This window comes from Micromys minutus, assembly GCF_963924665.1.
Source record: "Micromys minutus genome assembly, chromosome: 3".
Taxonomy (NCBI): domain Eukaryota; kingdom Metazoa; phylum Chordata; class Mammalia; order Rodentia; family Muridae; genus Micromys; species Micromys minutus.
The window spans coordinates 17,146,069-17,168,578 of NC_137972.1; the positions used below are offsets into that span (position 1 = coordinate 17,146,069).

Sequence of the window (22,510 nt, forward strand, 5' to 3'; positions counted from 1 at the left end):
ACCATGAAAACATCTACAGTAAACCACTCTGTGTAGAATGACACTAGAATCCAACAGGATTGCCATTAGCTAAAATAGTCTACAAAGAGAAGAGAGAAACTATAGAGACAATACTCAGCCATTCGGTATGGCCACAGGTTAATTGATGGGCCACCCACCCATCTCAAACTTTTTAACACAGAATTGCTCCCATGTACAGAATATGCAGGGACAAAGAGTGGAGCAGAGAGTGAAGGAAAAGCCATCTAGACCTGCCCCACCTAGGAATCCATTCATATGTAGACACCAAGCCCAGACACTTCTACTGATGCCAAGAAGTGCTTGCTTACAGGAGCCTGATATGGCTGTCCCCTAAGAGGCTCTGCCAGAGCCAGACAAATCCAGATGCTAAATGATCACAGCCAACCATTGGACTAGACAGAGGACACTAATGGAGGAGTTGATGGAAAGACTGAAGAAGCTGAAAGGATTTGCAACCCCTTATGATGAATAACATTATTAACTAATGAGAACCCCCAGAGTTTCCTAGGTCTAAACCATCCACTGAAGAATCCACATGAAGAAACCCATGGCTCCAGCTTTATATATAGCAGAGGAATGCCTTATCTGGCATCAGAAGAAGAGGAGATCCTTGGTCCTGTGGTGACTTGATGCCACAAAATAAGGGAATATTAGCATAGTGAGATAGTAGTGGGTGGTTGGGTGGGTGAAAAGTGAATGGGATAGGGTTTGGTGAAGGTAAAACAAGAAAGGGGAATAACATTTGAAAATATAAATAAATAAAATGACTAATAAAAATGAAATTAACCAAAAGGCCATAAGAATGTAAAGGAAGAGTTTACCAGTGGAAATATGATTGCTTTAAGGCATTCCTAATACACATTTGGCTGAAATTAGCATAATTCAAAACCAATGAGTAAGTTTAAAAAATAGTAACATAAGGGAAAATTTCCGGTAGTCTATTTTAAAATGAGGAACAGAGCAGCTTCAGTTCTTCTTCAACCTGGTTTAAAGATACTACGTTTGCCCTATTTGAAGGAGTATTCATCGTATCTGTCCTCAAATATCCAATATGGATGTTTGTTGTGCAGATTCTGACACAATATATGGCTTCTCTCCTTTACTCTCAGTATCTGGTTACATTAAGCAATTTCCTCTTCTCGATTTGGCCAAGAGGAGGGGCAGAAAATCATGAGGTTTATTATCACTGTGAGAGAATTTAGTTCCGCCTTTCTCCTTGAAGCCTCTTAGAGGATACAGAAGAGGAAAGTCAATTTGTCCTCCCCAGCTGGGAGAGCACTTCTATACACCAGAATCACTTCATGGCAGAGACACAGGTAACAATACCTGTTTTTATTGGTTTTCTACCACATGATCAAATATAATCTAAAGAATTTCAGATGATGTGACATGACAGTGATATTGAGGGGGAATCCCTGTTGGTTGTTTTAGATCAGGTTAAGTCTGGCAGCAATTGAAAACTGTTATTCTGCACTGGTTGTTTTCTTTCATAGTATGCTGCGACATGTGTTGTGTGCTAGGAAATTAAGGTAGAGAAAATTATGGCCTTCACTACCTTTTAACTTCGTAAATATTTATATATTATCAATCTTAAAGATGTCATAATAGGAGCCAGATACAATGTTTTAGCATGAAACAGTAATTTCTCTAACATCCACATTAGGGTGGAATGAGAGAACCCGCATCGTAACGTTGTCTTCTGGATACACACATCTTGGCTTGGCCAGCACCACTCCAAGAGCAAGAATAAAAAAAATAACAATTTTGAAAACATAATTCTGGATTGGAAGTATTCCTTTTTGGTCCAAAAAAGGCAAATGTTAAATCAGGTCAAAAACTCTATGAAGTATAAAAAAAAAATCTATAGAAGAATGTTGTAACATGTTTTTTTTTATATTCTTCTGGCTTTCCTCTCAGGTAGTAAATACTTACTATTTACTAATACATTGAAAGCTATTATTAGATTTTTGTCATTTATGACCATTAACACATGTATGACGCATAGTGACAACATTTATTTTTATATAAACTTTTCTTGCAATACCATGTACGAGTATATTATCTGTGATGTGATTATGTACATGGGATTATTTGAGGTTAAAACTTCATACTGTCTCCTCTATGTCTTGCTAATACACCCCACGCAGCATAGTCCCCTTTCTACTTTCCTAGTAGTTGCAGTTAGAAAAGTTTACAAATCATTTCTGAAGACTTTGAGACAGGAACCACATATAAGAAAGAATATTCAGTATTCTCTTTCTGGGTAAGGATTATTCCATTCAGGAGGACCTTTTCTAGTTGAACCTATTCAAAGAAAGGAGAAAAATGTGTAGACTATGGCTATGTGGAAAGTTTGGAGATCTCAGCCGATTAAGCCTTTAACCCAAAAGGTAAGTATGTGTCTTGGATCATCTGGTGTATTAGCTTTCATATATTCCTTTGCAGGTAGTCTCTAGGAAACTCGGAATCACATCTAAATAAAAAGTGAAAGAACATTTAATATTCATGTATTTATCAAAATTTGTAAATCATTTTAAAACAACACTTTTATGTATCCCTCATGTCTTAACTATTTGTTAGTGAATAAGATTGTTTACAAGTTTTTAATGATTTTCATCTGTTCCAATTTTACTTAACTTTATATTGATAATATGCAGATTGTCAATATCATATTAACTTATCAGTCATTTTTTCATATTTCTGCAAAATAATTGTTGTAATAATTAGAAATATAAGGACTTTAGTAAAAATCTGCAGAAGTTTCTTTTTTGTTTCGGTAAAACAAATCGGGCTCAGTCCATAAAATGGTGTTTGGATCATTAAGTGAGTCAGTAAAATCCCACCAATACCCAAACCTCTGTATCATCAGATATAAATATCTTCCTTTTTTAAAAAACTTTATTTTAAAAAACAAAGATAAAAGAAAAAAATTTTAAACATTTTTGCATAAATGTACACAAATACAGTTGTGTCAGTGCTTGTTTTTTTTTTTTTTTTTTTCTTTTCTTTTTTTTCAAGGATTGAGCATGACTGTTTTTTTTGTTTTCTTTTTTTCTTGAAATTCAAAGAGTCTGTGAGTTGTTTCTGGGGCAGTACGAGCCTCTGGGGTTAGCATCCTAATATTAGTGACTGCATATTATTTCTGTTCTTTTGTGACTGGGTTATCTCACTCAGGATGATATCCTCTAGATGCAACCATTTTCTTAAGAATTTGGTTAAGTCATTGTTTCTGATAGCTGAGTAGTACTCCATTCTGTAAATGTACCACAATTTTTGTATCCATTCATCTACTGAGGGACATCTGGGTTCTTTCCATCTTCTGGCTCTTATAAATAGAGCTGCTATGAACATTTTGGTGCATGTATCTGTGTTGTATATTGGAGTGTTCTGGGGTATATGCCCAAAAGTGGAATAGCTGGGTCTTCAGGTAGTAGTACGTGTAATTTTCTGAGGTATCGCCAGACTGATTTCCAGAGTGGTTGTATTAGTTTACAACCCCACCAATAGTGAAGAAGTATTCCTCTTTCTCCACAACCTCACCAACATCTGCTGTTATCTGAGTTTTGGATCTTGGCCAATCTGACTAGTGTGAGGTGGAATCTCAGGGTTCTTTTGCATTTCCCTGATGGCTAAAGATGTTGAGCACTTTCTTAGATGTTTCTCAGACATTTGATATTAATCAAATGAGAACATTTTGTTTAGCTCTGTACCCCATTTTTAATAGGGTTATTTTATTCTCTGGTGTCAAGCTTTTTGAGTTCTTTGTATACCTTGGATATTAGGCCTCTATCTGATGTGGAGTTGGTAAAGGTATTTTACCAGTCTGTTGGCTGCCATTTTGTTTTCTTGACAATGTCCTTAGCCTTAAAGAAACTTTGTAATCTCATTAAGTACAATTTGTTAATCTTTGATTTTAGAGCTTGAGCCATAGGTGTTTTGTTCATGAAATTTTCTCCTGTGGCAATGTGTTCTAAGGTTTTCCCTACTTTCTCATCTAATAGTTTCAGTGTATCTGGTTTAATGTGGAGATCTTTGATCCACTTACACTTGAGCTTTGTACAAGGAGATAAGAAAGGGTCTATTTTCATTCTTTTGCATGCTGAGTGCCAGTTGGACCAACACCATTTGTTGAATAGGCTGTTCTATTTCCATTGAATGTTTACAGGTCCTTTGTCAAAAATCAGGGGACCATATTCGTGAGGGCTCATTTCAGGATCTTCTATTCTATTCCATTGATCCACATGCCTCTTTCTGAACCAGTACCATGCAGCTTTTATCACAATTGGTTTGCAATATAGCTTGGGGTTAGGGAAAGTGATTCCCTCAGATGTTTTCTTGCTGTTGAGGATGGATTTCACCATTCTAGGTCTTTTGTTATTCCAGATGAAATTGCACATTGATCTTTCAAACTCAATAAATAACTGGGTTGGAATTTAGATGGGGATTGCATTGAATCTGTAGATTGCTTTTGGTAGAATGGCCATTTTTAAAATGTTGAACCTTCCAATCCATGAGCATGGGAGATCTTTTTATTTTCTGAGATCTTCCTCGATTTCCTTCTTTAGAGGTTTAAAGTTCTTGTCATACAGGTCCTTCAGTTGCTTAGTTAGAGTCACACCAAGGTATTTCATAGATTTTGTAACTATTGTAAAGGGTATCTTTTCCCTAATTTCTTGCTCCACATGTTTGTCCTTTGAGTATAGGAAGGCTACTGATTTGTTTGAGTTAATTTTGTATCCAGCCACTTTGCTGAACTTGTTTATCAGCTGTAGAAGTTCTTTGGTGGAATTTTTGGGGTCACTTAAGAACACTATCATGTCATCTGAAAAGAGTGATGTTTTTACCTCTTCCTTTCCGATTTGTATCTTCTTGATCTCCTTTTGCATTCTAATTTCTCCAGCCAGGACTTCTAGTATTATGTTGAATAGGTAGGGGGAGAGTGGGCAGCCTTGTGGAGTCCCTGATTTTAGTGGAATTGCTTCAAGTTTCTCACTGTTATGATTGATGTTGGCTTTTGTTTTGCTGTATATTGCTTTTATTATGTTTAGGTATGGACCTTGGATTCCTGTTCTTTCCAGGACTTTTAACATGAGGGGATGTTGAAATTTGTCAAATGTTTTCTCAGCATCTTGTGAGATGACCATGTGATTTCGTACTTTCAGTTTGTTTATATGGTGTATTACATTGATGGATTTCCATATATTAAACCATTTCTGCATCCCAGGGATGAAGGCTACTTGGTCATGGAGAATGATCATTTTGATGTGTTATTGGATTCAGTTTGCAAGGATTTTGTTGAGTATTTTTACATCAAAGTTCATAAGTGAGATTGGCCTTAAGTTCTCTTTCCTTGTAGGATCTTTGTGTAGTTTAGGAACGAGGGTTATTATAGCCTCAAAAAATGAGTTAGGTAGTATTCCATCTGATTCTATCTTTTGGAATAGTTTGGAGAGTATTTGTGTTATGTCCACAATAAATGTTTGATAAAATTCTGCACTGAACCCATCTGGACCTGGGCTTTTTTGGTTGGGAGTCTTTTGAGAACTTCTATTTCTTTAGGTTTTATGGGATTATTTGCTTGGTTTACCTGGTCCTGGTTTAAATTTAGGTTCTTGTATCTTTCTAGGAATTCATCAATTTTCTCCAGATATTCAAACTTTGTGGAGAATAGGCTTTTGTAGTAGGATCTGATGATTTCTTGAATTTCCTCAGTTTCAGTTGTTATGTCTCCACTTTCCTTTCTGATTTTGTTAATTTGTATACTCTCACTTTGCCCTCTAGTTAGTCTGGCTAGGGGTTTATCAATCTTGTTGATTTTCTCAAAGAACCAGCTCTTGGTTTTGTTGATTCTTTTGATTTTTTTTTTTTCTTGTTTCTATTTGGTCTATCTGCCCTAAGTTTGATTATTTCTTGCCGTCTGCTCCTCTTGGGTATATCTGCTTTCTTTTGTTCTATAGCTGTTAGCTGGGCTGTCAAGGTGCTGATGTATGCTTTCTTTAGTTTCTTTTTGGAAGTGCTCAGGGATATGAGTTTCTGCTCAGTACTGCTTTAATTGCATCTGATAGGTTTGGGTATATTGTGTTTTCATTTTCATTGAATTCTAGAAAATCCTTAATTTATTTCTTTATTTCTTCTTTGACTCTACTATCATTTAACAGAGTGTTTTTTAGTTTCCATGTGTATGTGGGCTTTTTGTTGTCTTTGTTGTTGTTAAAGAAAAAACTTAAACCATGGTGATCTGAGAGGATACATGGGAGTATTTCAATCTTCTTATATTGATTGAGGCTCATTTTGTGTCCAATTATGTGGTCAGTTTTGGAGAAGGTGCCATGCGGTGCTGAGAAGAAGGTGTATTGTTTTACTTTACGATGATATGTTCTGTAGATATCTAGTAATTCCAGTTGGTTCATAGTCTCTGCTAGTTTTACAGTGTCCTTGTTCAGTTTCTGTTTCCATGATTTGTCCATTGGTGAGAGTGTGGTATTAAAGTATCCCACTATTATTGTGTGGAGTAAAATGTATATTTTGAGCTTTAGTAGGGTTTCTTTTATGAATGTGGGTGCCTTTGTATTTGGAGTATATATGTTAAGGATTGAGAGTTCTCCCTGACAGATTTTTCCTGTAATGAGTAAAAAGTGTCCTTCCTTATCCTTTTTGAAAACTTTTGGTTATAAATTTACTCTATTCGATATTAGAATAGCCACTCCAGCTTGCTTCTTGGGGCTCTTTGCTTGGAAAAAATTTTCCCACCCTTTTACTCTGAGATAGTGTCTGTCTTTGTTTCTGAGATGAGTTTCCTGTAAGCAGCAAAATGCAGGATTTTATTTATGTATCCAGTCTGATAGCCTATGTATCTTTATTGGGGCGTTGAGTCCATTTATGTTAATAGATATCAAGGAATAGTGGTTTCTGTTTCCTGCTATTATTGCTTTTGTAGGTTGAGATGTGTCTGTGTCTCTTTCTTTTTTTGGTTTTTTTGCTTAGGAGTTTTCTTGTTTTTACTAGGATGTGTTTCCCCTCATTGTATTTGGTTTTCCACCTATAATTCATTGTATTGCTGGGTGTCTGGTCAAAAAATATATAAATTTTGATTTGTCTTGAAATATCTTCGTCTCTCCATCAATGGTGATTGATAGTTTTGCTGGGTATAGCAGCTTGGGCTGGCACTTGTGCTCTCTTAAGGAGTGCATGATGTCTGTCCAGGCTCTTCTAGCTTTCATAGTCTCTGTTGAGAAATAGAGTGTGATTCTGATTGTTCTGCCTTTACATGTTACCTGACCATTTTCCCTTACTGCTTTTAGTATTCATTTTTGCTTTGGGCACTTGGTGTTTTGACTATTTTGTGTCGGGAGGAATTTCTTTTCTGGTCTAATCTATTTGGAGTTCTGAAGGCTTCTTTTATGCTCGTGGTCATCTCATTCTTAAGGGTAGGAAAGTTTTCTTCTACAATTTTGTTGAAGATAATTACTGGGCCTCTTAGTTGATATTCTTCTCCCTCTTCTATTCCTATTATCCTTAGGTTTGGTCTTCTCATTGTGTGCTGGATCTCCTGGACATTTTGGGTTAGGAGCTTTTTGGTTTTTGCATCTTCTCTGGCTGATTTGTCTATGTTTACAGTGTTCTCTTCGGCCTCTGAGATTCTCTCTTCCATCTCTTGTAGTCTGTTGGAAATGTTTGCTTCTGTGACTCCTGATTTCTTTTTTAGGTGTTCTACCTCTAGGGTTATCTCTTTTAGTGTTTCTTTATTGTGTCAATTTCCGTTTTAAATTCCCTCTTCCATTCCTTCATCTCTTTGGTTCTGTTTTCTTCTAGTTCTTTGAGTTCTTTGAGTGATTTTCTTGTTTCCTCTTTAAAAGCTTCTGATTCTTTTTGCTTTTCCTCCCGTTCTTGTTTATGGCTCTCTATCATTGTCTTGAGGTATGATTTTAGGTCTTCATATTCGTTTTCTGTAATTTTTGGCATTCCAATGTCTGCTGTGATGGGAGAACTGATTACTGGTGTTGCCAGACTGTCTTGGTTTCCTTGGGATATGCTCTATGTTTTCCTTTCCTCTTGCCATCTTGTTGTCAGTGATATGTTCTTGCCTTTCCCTTGTACCTGGTCTGTGTCCCTGGATCTCCGCTGTTCCAGGTGGCAGATGGGCAGAGCCCTGTTCTGTGTCCCAAAGCTGCTGGTGGGAACAGAGGTCCCAATGCTGGGTTCATGGTCCCTGGATCAGGCAGGGCAGGGGCGCTCTTTGCGTGCGCACTTGGCAGAGATCTCTCTGCTCCCTTGCTGCTCAGATCTCTTTTTCACCAGGCCTTAACCTTTGGGAACTATAGATATCTTCCTAATGGTAGACATTTTTAACTGTTTCTTTAGAAATCACTTAAGGACATAATTTAATAGAAAACATACTCTACATAATCGCAAGATGAGTGAGCAGGAAGTCACTTATTCAACTGTGAAGTTTCATAAGTCCTCGGGGTTGCAGAACCAAGTGAGACCTGAGGAGACTCAAGGGCCCAAAGAAACTGGTCATAGAGGTAAGTGTTTTAAGTGTCTATGATCACTGAAATATTTTTAAAACACATTTTAAACTTTAGAAATTAGGAATATTCTAATAGCTTCTATGAAAAACTATTTCATTTGGCCTTGGTTATAAAGAGGGGAAGGGAAAAAAACAGTATTAGCTTAAGGGTATTCCTGTAAAACATTGTTCAAAACTAAGTTTAAAAAAGCAATCAGTTTACATATGTGTGTGTGTGTTTGTGTGTGTGTATCATTAAATTTACATTTTAATTGTTATTTACAAAAGAAATGATGAGTTGGGCAAGGTGAAACAATGGGACTCTATATGAAAAAACATTTGAGAAAAAAGAAGAGGTGAGAAACCATTGGGGGGGGGGTTATTTTTTAGACTAGTCATGAATCCTTTAAAACAAGCTAGAGTCTGAAATAACACCAAATGTTCTAGAGAAATAAAATTCTAAGTACATGAAGCTTGTGCATTAGAAACAATATTTTGATTTTTGAAGAAATTTTTAATTATCATAAATATCCCCAATATCTAATATAACAAGGCAAGGATAGCTGTCCATCAGAATAGAAAGTCTTCTCTAAGAATAAAGTTGCAGATGAAGAAAGAGGAGATGGGAGGTGAGTGGGGGTGGTAATGAGTAAACTTCAGTGTGAGTTCCTAAAACATTAATGAATAATTTTGTTTGTTAATGAAAACATAAATAAATATCACTTTTATTCTCATTTTTACTCTGCACACATCACATCTGTTCACCCAGGTAAAATATTTTTTTTTGACATAGTGGTAATCAGAGACAAGAGTTTTAGATTCCAAGTGTTTTAGACACATCAAAATGTTCTGTATTATATAGAGCAAAAACTACCTTAAAAGGATAAAGGGATAGTTGCCTTATATGCCCTTACAAGGAAGGGGATATCTATGGATCAATTCGAGAGTAGCTGTGGTTTCCTACCAGTTCTCAAAAGCATCCTTACCACATTCTTCTTCTCCATCCTCAGTTATCTTTCTTGGTGGACTGCCTGCTCCAATTTGGTATTTTGTACTTAGATTGCATCTATGCTTCCAGTGTCTTCTGTAGGGTGCACTTTCTTCCTGTAGTAATTAATGTGTGAGGGTGCATGAGGTTTCTTCTAGAATGAGTCAGGAAAATTTACAATACAAGGCCATAGGTGAAATAAGTTCAAAATGTTCTCAGTCTTCACATACATAGGATAACAACAGTGAGTGTATTTTAGGTAGAAACCTACAATTTTGAGAGCATATTTCAGTCTGTTTGTATCATGGACTTTGCCAAAATTATCCCTTGTTTCCATGGTACACAAATTTGTAGTTAGTACTAACATGTGATCTTTTCATTGTGATGATTGTCTTGCCTTCTTTTGTTGATTTAAGAGTGTTCTGCCCCCTGGAACCTCATTGTGGTAGCTTTTGGGATCCTCTGTTCCCTTCTGCTGGTAACTGTTGCAGTGTTGGTGACAAACTGTAAGTAATTGAGATACATCTTGTTTGACATTCTACCTAAGAAATACCTTTCAACATGAACTATGCAGTAATACACTCTGCCCCTTTTCCTGTTTGTAATCATGGGATGATCCAGAACCTCTGGATATTAATATTTTTGTCTGACATTCTGCATTGTTTGTTCTTTTTTATACCTACTGTGTTAACTCTGGGGTTGCTGGACTTGCCCTGTTTTGTCTCATTTTGGCGATGTTTCTTCTGCGTATTTGGTGATAGTTTGCTTTCTGATCTAAGGTTCTTGTTAATGTTACATAAATAGCTATGCAAAGAGTTTATGACATTTTTTGTTATTTTGTCTATGTATATTGAGGTCATGCTTAAGTAAAAAGACTTCATCTGAACAGAATCATTATTGGTTAAACTTTATTGGATTCCTTCACAGTTAGAAGGAAATCACTTCCAGGCTGTGTTAAAACATAGCTATGTATGAAAATAAATTGCAATCCATATGCTTCAATAAGAATAATGCCTTTTAAAATTCTTTTTCTTTATGTTTTCATGGTGTGTAAAGTATTCACTGAATATTTTACTTAGGTTATTATTTGTAAATTTGTGCTTCAAAAATGAAGATATTGGAAATTACGTCCACCATGAATTTATTCAGATGTATTATTTATTTTACACTCAACTTACCTCAAAGAAAATATTGATGAATCTGGTTCTATAATAAGCTGAAGTGCTAATTTAAAGATGTTAAAGTACCAATAAAAATAATATGTGTTGGCTATCTACATGAAGAATTTTCTTTATTCTTAAATTTTAATATGTACTCCTACAAGGCTTTCTGATAATATTTTGTGATTAATTTAGTGTTTCAGTACAGTCAAGAAAAACTTGAACTTCAAGAAACTCTAAATCACCACCACAACTGCAGTGCCATGAAAGGTGACATCGACTTAAAGGAAGAAACCATGAGAAATAAGACGACAGACTGTAGCCTAGGTGGTGAGATTTTGGAATCTCTCCTTAGAGAACAGAACAAATGGTATAGAGAAACCAATGCTGTTGTAAATTCCAATAAAAACGCAGGTATGTAGCAGGAGTAATGTGAACAGGGAACTACATTAGTATTTATTATTTCTTCTCTGGAAGCTTTGAAGTCTAATCAGTAGCTTACGATGTTATTGATCTTTGGGTAAATCATTTGGGTGTTGCTTATTTCGTGTATGGACACTGAAATCCCAAAATCCATGTTTAGATTAAGAGAGTCTTATAAGTCAGTGTCTGTTTGGCACTCCTACTGCTCCCCGCGGATAGAATTATAAATCAGTAACCCCGAGCATTTTTATTGTTTTGGTCTACAGAGAAAATTGAATATTAAATTCTGTTGCTGACAGAGCATGAAACTTTTTAGTAAGATTGTATTTATCAACTATTTATGTTAAAATGAACTTAGCATGTTTATATGAATGTAGTTAAAAAACTAATTTTGCCCTCCCTCCCTCCCATCCTTCTTCCCTTCTACCCTCTCTCCCTCCCTCCTTCCCTCCCTCCCCCCCTGTGTTTGTGTGTGTGTGTGCACATATGTTTGTACTTGTTTTCTATCTGACTTGATTTGAGAGTGTTGACCTATTTGTAAGAAAAAGACCTTCCCTAGCACTGACATAGAAACTTTACCATGGTGTGCCCACATTGCAGCTCTGTCAGTGACAGAGTGAATTAATTAGAAAGATGAAAAGATGAAATGTCACAAGGAAATTTCTGACACTTCATCAGGACTGGTCATCATTAACTGAAACAGTTTATCACTCATTCCTAAATGTTTTTTTTTTCTTCAGGATTTAAAGTTTTCAAGGAACTCCTGTATACAATCTTACCACACTGTGATGGTAGGATGTATTAATTCTCACTGTGTAAAGACAGATGTATTTAAAACTGCTGCCTAATAAAATCTGTGACAGAAAAACAATGTTTCAAAAAACACATTTGAATTACTATAGTCCCATAGAAATATTTTGTGCCATTACTTTAAAAAAATTCCTTATCTGCAAATGTAGCATAATGACATAATCCCTAAGATTATGAGGTTGAGACAGGGATTACAACTTTCAGGACAATGTGGACCTACCAGAATATTTCAGGACAGCCTGAGCTACAAAATCAAACCTCTTTATAGAAAAATGAAGGTTGGAGAAACATATTTTTATTAAAACATGGCCATTTCCAGAACTTCACTAAACAAAACATTCATATTGAAGTGTTTTTGTTACACAATTTCACACATTTTAATGTTTTCAACTTGAGCATTTTGTACATGTGGGCATACCATTGAAGGCATAAACATAATCAGAAGAACAGACTATAAACAACAAATTCTCTTTTATATGTCCATTATTTCTCTTAAGGCAAGAGCATATAACACAGACCATTGCACAATGCTACATTCACAGTAGTGTGTGGACCCATGTGTGAATAATTCATTACTCTATAACTATGCATTCAACTTAGCTTCCTTGAGTAGCAAGTTCTCATTGCCTCTTCTCCAGCCCATGGTATCATACAAGCCTCTTCTTCATTGAGTTGGGCCATTTTAGAAACTTTTTCTTCATGAAATCTTAAAGTATGGCCCTATACCCAGTGTGTTTCACTCACACACCATCCTCAAGTTCATCCATGGTCATCACATACATCAACATCTCTCTTTTGGGTTCTAGTGTGAGACATTATGTCATTCTTCAGCCCAGGGTTACTTGAAACTCATGGTATACCCATAGCTGGATTGGAATTTCCCACATATCCTAGGCTGGCATTAACTGGTAATGATTCTACTCTCTATTTGGAGTGTTCAGGTTATAGGCATAAGTCATCATGGTGTGCTGATTCATTTCCCTTTTAAAAGATAAATAGTATTCTTTTGAGTGCATGTGCTACATTTTCTCTACTGATTAATCCACAATTGGCACAAACCATTTTTTGTGTGTGTGTGTTTCTACTGTTATTAAAAAAGTTGAGTAGATCATGGGTGTGAAGGGATCTCTGGGAATTTTAGAATCTCAATTTTTGAGACAAGTGAGATTTCCCCCTTTGTTTTCTACACAGGCTTAATAAATACATTGTTCTGATAAGTTAAAGCACTTACCTTCTCTGTTGTAGAAAAAGGAGTTGAAACACACTGGTTCTGCTATGGTATAAAATGTTATTATTTCATAAAAGACAATATGAAATGGAGTGGATGTAACCAGACCTGCCAGAATTCTAGATTATCACTTTTGAAGATAGATGATGAAGATGAACTGGTAATGCAGACCTTTATTTGTCTAAGTCTCAATTTCTAACATGAATAATGAGCTACTGAATCAAAGTTTTTTTTTTCCATTTGTATGTGGTTTTCCTGAACTGTGAACAAAAATTTGGTACACAGGTCTGTTAAGAGAAGACTCATTACTACAGAGACACTGTGTCTCTCACTCAACTCCCTTTCTCACAAGTCTACAAGAGAGTCCCTCAGAAAGCATATCTTTTCCTCATGAGCTTTAAAAATTTGGTGAAACTCATTCTGTGATTGACAGTTATTTATCTCCATAAAGGGCCAAGCAAACTCCTTCTGTTTAGAGTTTGCTCTTTGAAATCTGGAAGTACAGGTGAGGCTTTCTGAGATGAGTCACCAAATGATAACAGGTAAATTAGTTGAACTCTGGGCTTGTCTACACAATGGAGATAAAAGAACCATCAAATTAAGTAGATTAGCAATTTAGCCCATTGGTGATTTTTATGGAAACTGCCCATAAACTATACTGTATAGTATTGTTATGTTTTGTTAAAAAGTTGTTTGTGTTTATAAATGAGTGTTTAAAGAACACAAAGTTTCTAAGATTCTGGCATTTTCTTTCTTTTTTTTTAATACACCTCAAATTTATAATGGCAAATTTCCAACCCCAAAATATCCATGCCAAGAACACCTAACTCAATGATGCAATAATATTATAATTACAAGCTGCTTCTTTATATTGGGTCAGTATACTACTCTATTGCCCATCTATGAAATCCCTAGATACTTGTGGCTTTTCCAGGCCATGTGAGTCTAATCCATCTTCATCTTCTTCTTCCTCCATCTTCTTTCTCTGTCCTCTGTTCCTCTTCTGTTCCTCCTCCTTCATTCCATTCTATAATCCTTTGAACTATGTGTTTCCTTCCACTGCCCAATCACAGGCCTTATCTGAATAATAAAGTTCACCAGACACCACATGAATGTGTAATCCACTCCTCATTGGGACACCACTTTTAAGAGAGCAGGGAATACAAACAGCAATCCAAAAAGTTAATATCTGAGATCAAGCCCTTAATATATTCTAGGAATATCTTATCTCTAACAACAGAGTTAGCTGATGGACTTTCATTCTTATGCCTCAAGTTTCTTTGCTTGTGAAATATAATGTACTATCATATAAAAAGAATATCAGCCATCACCCCACAATTAGAATTTTATTTCATATGATATTCAGTCACTATTTTGTGCAACTTTATGGATGCTAACTTCATGGAAGTTTTATCTTCTTTTTAAATATTAATGTCTTTCTTTTTGTCATTTATTTTGTTGTCAAGTAAATTACTTATGTTTCTCTCATGTATCAACTCATTTCTTTTTTTTTTTAATTGAACAACTTTATTTTAAAAAACAAAGATAAATGTACAGATTTTAAGTATATTTGCTTAAAAGTATACAAATACATTTTGTTACTAATTGGCTTTTTTAAAGGTTTGATATTGTGCATTAAGATCTTACTAGTTACAATGAGCATCAAGTACATGTAAAACAAAATGTAACCTAGAATTAGTCAAAGATTCTTGGTGTGTAAAGATTAAGCATAATGTTTTTTTTTTTTTTCTTTTTTCTTTCTTGAACTTCATAAAGTCTGTGAGTTGTACATGTAAAACAAAATGTAACCTAGAATTAGTCAAAGTTTCTTGGTGTGTAAAGATTAAGCATAATGTTTTTTTTTCTTGAACTTCATAGAGTCTGTGAGTTGTTTCTCGGCTGTCTGGGTTTAGTATCCAATTATCAGTGACTGCATATTATGTCTGTTCTTTTGTGACTAGGTTATCTCACTGAGGATGATATTCCCTAGATGCATCCATTTTCTTAAGAATTTTATAAAGTCATTGTTTATGATAGCTGAATAGTACTCCATTGTGTAAATACTCAACAATTTATGTATCCATTCATTTACTGAAGAACATCTGGGTTTTATCCATCTTCTGACTATTATAAAGAGGGCTGCTAAGAACATTGTGGTGCATGTGTCTTTATTGTATGTTGGAGCTTCTCTGGGGTACATGCCAGGAAGTGGAATAACGGGGTCTTCAGGTAGTACTATGTCCAATTTTCTGAAGAATCACCAGACTGATTTCCAGAGTTGTACCAGTTTACAACCCCACCATAAGTGGAGAAGTGTTCCTCTTTCTCCGCATCCTAGCCAGGATCTGCTGTCATCTGAATTTTTGATTTTAGCCATTCTGTCTGGTGTGAGGTGGAATCTCAGGGTTGTTTTGATTTGCATTTCCCTAATGGCTAATGATGTCAAGCATTTCCTTAGATGCTTCTCAGACATTCATTATTCCTCAATTGAGAACTTTTTGTTTATCTCTGTACCCCATTTTTAATAAGGTTGTTTGATTCTCTGGTGTCTAGCTTTTGGAGTTCTTTGTGTACCTTGGATATTAGTTCTCTATCTAATATGGGGTTAGTAAAGAGCTTTTCCCAGTCTGTTAGCTGCCATTTTGTTTCCTTGACAGCGTCCTTAGCCTTGCAGAAACTTTGCAATCTCATTAAGTCCCATTTGTCAATATTTGACCTTAGAGCTCAAGCCATTGGTGTTCTGTTCAGGAAATTTTCTCCTGTGCCAATGTGTTCTAAGGTTTCCCCTACTTTCTCTTCTAATAATTTCAGTATATCATTTTTAATGTGGAGATCTTCGATCCACTTGTACTTGAGCTTTGTACAAGGAGATAAGAAAGGGTCTATTCTCATTCTTCTGTATGCTGTGTGCCAGTTGGACCAACACGATTTGTTGAAGAGACTGTCTTTTTTCCATTGAATCTTTGCAGCTCCTTTGTCAAAAATCAAGTGACCATATATGTGTGGGCTCATTTCTGAATCTTCTATTTTATTGCATTGATCCACATGCATATTATCTCTGTACCAATACCATGCAGTTTTTAGCACAATTGCCTTGTAATATAGCTTGAGGCAGTGAATAGATTTTGTCATTTTCTGTTTAAAATATTATTAATAAAATCTCTTCAAATATGAAGACTATACTTTTCTAATGTAATAATTTCTAGATCACCTCGAAATCTTTGTTAATTACTACATGTTACCATATTGATATATAATTTTAATAGACATTTAAATATAAGTATAAAATACTTTATGTGAAATAATTGCATAATTTTCCATTTAATACAGCAAATATTTTAAGTATTATTATTTTTACTATTACTATTAATATTTTATTTATTAATTTTACATCCTGCTCTCCTTACCTCTCATGGTCACTCCCTCCCACAATCCATCTCCATCTTCTCTGAGAGGGTGGGGTCTTTCTAAATATCCTCCATACCCTGACGTATCAATTCTCCATGAGGCTAGGTGCATCCTCTCACACTGAAGCCATTTAGGCCTTTGTTTTGAAAGCATCACATGGAGATCTCTGGTCTGGCTAGGTGTGTGACTTCTGGAAAAAGGGAAGAGGACTCAGGAGGAAGAAAAAATCTGCTTCAATCCCCTCTGATGTTAGATGCTGCCCCACCACTTTTTCCACAGCTTCCACAGAACAACTGGCTGGGTTAAGCCACCATGTGACTGACTAGCTGGTGAGGGGTGAAGGGGAACTTCTGGTGGAAATTATGGGAGAATAGAGTTCTTCCCCAAGCAGGGCTGTTACAGTCCTTATGACTGAAGGTCTGAGACAATGAAGTAATTCCTGCACATCTTTAATCCTTCCGCATATGATTCTTATATATAATTTTGGGATAGTTCAGAGCCTGACAACAGCCCCACAGCCTCACAAGGACAGATAAAACAGGTCAGTTAGAATAACATAACCAATGTGCAGGCAACAGATTTTGTGATAGTGTCCACTCCAGTTGTTCCAGACCTACATGAAGACTAAGATTCACATGTGCAGGGATCCCTGGTTTCAGCCACTTTTATATTCTTTGTTTGATGTATTATTCTCAGAGTGCCCCAAGTATGCAAATTAGTTCAATCACTTAGTCTGTCTGCATAGTTCTTATCTTCTCTAGAGCCCACAGTCCTACCTCCTATTCTTGAAGTAGAACTATAGCCAGTTTTCTGAGAAAACACCAAATTGATTTCCAATGTGGCTGTGCAAGTTGCCATTCTCACCAGTAATGGCAGAGTGTTCCCCTTGATGTACATCCATGGCAGCCTGTGCTATCAATTGACATTTTAATCTTAGCCATTTCTATTGGTTTAAGATGGAATCTCGGTTGTTCTGATTTGCATTTTGCTAAGGGCTAAGTGTTTTCAACACTCACTTATGTGCTTCCACTATTAAGAATTTCCTGTGTAGCTCAGGTATAGAAGATTCAATACAATAAATTGATACAAGAGTCAAAGAGAAGGCTCAATCTTAAAATTTTTCTGCCTTAAGCAGGAAGATTTTGAGCTCAAGGACAGACTTGGTTACATAGTGAGACATTGTCTAAAACACATAGTCACACAGCATGTCATGATTCCAATATCTTAGTAGACCTGTAGTTTTTAACTGATACAGTTTTGATTTAAATGTGCTACCAATAGGAAGTCACTATAGAAAAATAACACCCTGTGAAACTGAGCAATGGGAAGACAGCACAGCAGAGAATAACACAGGAAGGCTAGGAACTTTTCTTGCAGTTCTCATAAAAAAAATAGAAATTTCAACATAAGGTGTATTGTTTTCATTACAGAAGTTCCTTCGGCTCCAGATTAATCCAGTCAGTCACTGGATTGGATTGTCATATGATAATAAAATAAAGAATTGGACATGGATTGACAATGGCTCATCTAAACTGTGAGTCTCCGATCTCTTCAGACTCTAACTCTGGTGTAGGATTAGGAAGGATTATGTGAAAAGGATTTTGTCTCATTTCACACAGCTTGCCTCATTGTCTATGGAGCTCACAGTTAAGGAAAAGTTGCAAATGGTGGTCTCTGAGAAAGTTTTACAGAGGGAAGTTGTACATTCCAGGAAGTGAAAGAAAGAGTCTTAGAATGTACAGTGTACTAGCAAGTAAACAACTTGTAACTGCAAAGTAGCTGAATAATGATGGAAGATACACTGAGCCTGAGTTGCTTAGACATTCATGTGATATTTTTACTGTTTTATACTTATATCATTTTTGTTTACTTATAAATGTAAGAACATGTTCATATGTATGTATGTATGCCTCCCTTCTATTTCAAGGTATTATGTAAGTCTCAACTTTTCCATTTATTTATAATCTGGTTGAAAACTGGCTACTGATTATCTTTATTATATATATACATATACATATACATATATATACATAATATATGTACTTCATACAGATTAAAGATTATATAATATATATAAGTATCTTGTTCTGCTCCCACTAAAAATCTCCAGCATGTAACCTGAAAAGTATTGTCTTTGTAAATATCTGTCCATAAGCACATGGTTGTAGACCATCGACACTAACAAGGAAATCCACCAGTGGCCTCAAAAAAGAGTTAAATCTCCCTTTTCCAGCAGCTGCCACCTAAGAATAGCGATTTTAAAGAAAAAATAATATTTTCAGCAATCAAAGCTTGTCCAGAAGGCTACATTTCACAGAGATTTCCTTCTCTGGTTCTTACATTCTTTTTATATTATCTTCTCAGCTGTTTCCTAGTCTTATTATTGGTGGCACGGAGAGTAAGAAGTTGATGTCAATGACTCCTTTAAGTCTCAGCCCATATTCTCTTCTCTTAAACATTTTGACCATTTCTGCCTTTCTGCATGGACTTCTGACCATGTACAAAGAAGCTTCTGATGGAGCATGAGAACAGCCCAAATCTAGGCCATATCTATAAATGTTCTGAATGCATTTTAACCCTTGAGCACATAGCAGAGTTATTGTAGCAAGTTCCAATATAAGGCCTTCAATTTTGGGTTTTTGATTTAGATTACAGCACCATACATGATTGCCTCCTATGGTAAAACCTCAGTTCCAATAAGAAAGCATCTATTTATCCTAGAAAAAATGTTGCCCAAAAGGTCATCATTGTAGCAAGCAGCGTCCTGTGCAGAATAGATCTACTCACATCTTTTTTTCCATGCAACCTGCAAAGCACATAATATCTCTATAAAAGCCTGCCTAGGTGAACATATTTATTTCTTTGAGTTTGGCTTTCCTATGTGTTTATGTCAAAGTGTGTAGTAAGGACTTTAGCAATAGGGTGTTACCATGTAGTTACATTAACCAAGAGCAGGAGCAATCAACTGTACTGTGTGGGAGACTTCTGTCATCTCCCTGTTCAATAAGTAATACCTACAAAAATTTGCCTTGCACCTTGGGTTTCTTTTATAAACTTATATCTTCTGTAGTTGTAAAACTTTTTGAAGTTAAATATTTATTTTTAATTACATTTATTCATAGAATATATTTTGATCAGATTCCTTCCTCAATGACTACTCCTTCTAGCTCCCTACCTTCCTATACAGACAACATCATGTTATTTCACTCTCCAAAACAACAACAAAAAAATGGGGAAACAATATCATGGAGGTAACCAAGTAACCAACTAAAAAAAAAAAAAAAGCACCCCATAAGACAAAATATTGCCTATCTAACAAACAAGAAAACAAATACACAAAGAAATCCACATACAGAAAAAATTGAAAGCACCAATGAAATATGGCATCTGCTTTTGTATTGGTCAACTGCAAGGTAATTAACTAGTGGGTTCTCATAAGGCATTTTACATCCTTAGGTTAGGGTTGATCCAACATTCATTCTCTCCTGTCCCATATTTCAGTATGCATCCAACTTTGTCCTTGACCCTCATAATCTTGCTTCTGCTTTAAAATTATATATTTATGATTTTTCTGATTGTTTATTTTTATAGATAAAAATTTAAGAAATACCCCTCATAATTCTTTGTTCTTTAATAACTTTGCTATGAAGTAATATTTTAAGTTACCTTTTATGTAATTTAAGAATCAACTTAACTTTTACTATTTTGTTGATAGATAGTGGTTCACCTAATGTAGTCTGTTCTTGAACTCCTGATCCTCAAGTCACCAACAACCAGGTTCAGGGTTACAGGCAGGCTTTTATGGCTTCTCTCTCTCTGTCTCTCTTTGTCTCTCTCTGTGTGTCTCTCTCTGTGTCTCTCTCTGTCTCTCTCTTTCTCTGTCTCTCTCTCTCTCTCTGCGTGTGTGTATGTGTGAGTCTGTCTCTGTCTCCCTATCTCTCTCTCTGGCTCTCTCTTGTGCATATATATATATATATATATATATATATATATATATATATATATATATATATATATACAGACACACACACACACACACACACACACACACACACACACACACACTGGCTATTTTATGCATTTAGAGGAAAGAATATAAATTCTTTAGGGGAGCTCGGATCTGAAGCCTCTTCTATCAGTGGGTGGGCAAAGATTTTGGCAGAAACTAGGTGGAACAAGCCACTAAGATTTGGAACTCGAAGAGAAGCAGAAATAATAAATTGGTAAGACCACACCTTTCCAAGTATGAGGCATCTATGCACAGCAATTGTGCTTAGTAGACAAGTTAAAATGTTACAGAGTTGTGTGTGTGTGTGTGTGTGTGTGTGTTTTCTAAGGATTATTGGGTCTTGGGAGTCTGCTGGTAACATAACCCCTACCAGAGCAAAGGTAGATAGGAAAAGAAAGCCAGGTTAGGGCTGATAACCAGAAAGGGCAGGTAATGCTGCTGTAGATTCTGGTAAAGGCAGTAGCACAGTTTTAAAAATTGTACGCATCCTCATAATAAGAAAATAAATATCAACTAAGCAGTGCTCACATCCAGAGCTTCCAGGGACTAAACCACCAATCATAGTTCATACTGGGAGACCCAAGACTCCAGCTCCATATGTAGCAAAAAATGTCATTTTCTGGCATGAAAAGAAGAAGTCATTGGTCCTGTAAGGGTTCCTTTCCCCAGTGTAGGGGAATGCCAGTGTGTTGAGGTGTGAGTACATGGTGGGAGAGGGAATGTCATCATAGAAGGAGGAGAGGTGATAGGCAAGGGGGGACCTGGAAAAAGGGGATAACATTTAAAATGTGAGTACATAAACTATCTAATAAAAACTAAATTAAAAAATACAAACTACTGCAACATTATCCAACTCATGCTAATAACTCATCCTGAGGGAAATCTAATTTCTGTTAATTTATACAAGAGGATCTTATTTACTAATTATTAACTAATAGCTATTTATAGTTCTTGCTCTGCTATTTATTTCAGGCTGGCACTGAACTCATAGTTGTTCTGTTTTGATTGTAATTTGCTCTGGGTTCTAATTTATTTTTTATTTAGCTGCATTAAAAAGTCAGGATACTAGATATGGCCTCTAATAAAAGAGTAAGGAGGGTAAACCATTCAAAACATTATGTATAAGCTCTCATCTTTGACTATATTTTAAATCCCCCCTTCTCTTTTAAACAAATATATAATACCATGTTCTGTATGCCATATGCATTCATTTTACTAGTATTCTATAGTTTTTGGTGACAAAATATACATACAAAAGCAGGTTTGCCTAATGATTCTTTAGAAATACTGAAAATCTGTTTTCTCTGCTGACCGAATTGTGAGTGTGAAATGAGAAGTAGACTTTTGGTGTTATCAAGAGATCATTTCTTTTTAATGAACTTAGAGAAAAGAAAGCATTTTGGTAATGAAATTATGATTAATAGTTCTATATTTGGCATAATTAGACCAACATAATTTTAAAAATCATGAATTATTTCAGTGCATATTTAAAGTTAAGCAGTTTCCAATTGTTTTTGTCTTTTAGTGACTTTAAAATAGGAAAATTAAATTTTAAGAATGGAAAATGTGTATTTTTAACTAAAGCAAGACTAGAAAAAGATAAATGTGAAAATCGTTACTCCTGTATTTGTGAGAAGAGACTAGATAAATTCCCTGATTAATTGTGCAACAAGAGTAAAAGGTAAACATGAAAGGTGTTAAACCTTATTTGTTTTCTGTAATAATTTTGGATTTATAAAAAAAACAAGTATTTTGATCATAAAACATATTCTACTGTGTAAACAGACAATGCTGCAGGAGCATTGGAAATGATCTCCTGAATTTGATATGACAGAGCAGCACACAGCTTCATTCCTGTTGGAGAAAGGACACTTCTCTGGTGCCAGGATACCCTTTGCCTCAAAACTTCAAGGATTCTGTTCTTTCTGCATTTGTAAAATTCTATGAAACTAAA

The 22,510-nt window shown here is 35.6% G+C and overlaps 1 protein-coding gene across 1 annotated transcript in view; it reads left to right on the forward strand.

Moving 5' to 3' along the window:
• The window catches only part of LOC308418402 (killer cell lectin-like receptor 5), a gene marked incomplete at both ends in the record, with an annotated part of 138,161 nt that extends 115,944 nt beyond the window's left edge, over window positions 1-22,217 (forward strand). Inside the window, 5 exons of the mRNA XM_080913754.1 lie at window positions 10,874-11,092; window positions 11,842-11,892; window positions 13,157-13,299; window positions 17,978-18,081; window positions 22,082-22,217. Of these exons, the coding sequence (XP_080769880.1) occupies window positions 10,874-11,092; window positions 11,842-11,892; window positions 13,157-13,299; window positions 17,978-18,081; window positions 22,082-22,217 (653 nt within the window). The remainder of the gene's footprint in view (window positions 1-10,873; window positions 11,093-11,841; window positions 11,893-13,156; window positions 13,300-17,977; window positions 18,082-22,081) is intronic.
• Window positions 22,218-22,510: the final 293 nt, after the last annotated feature.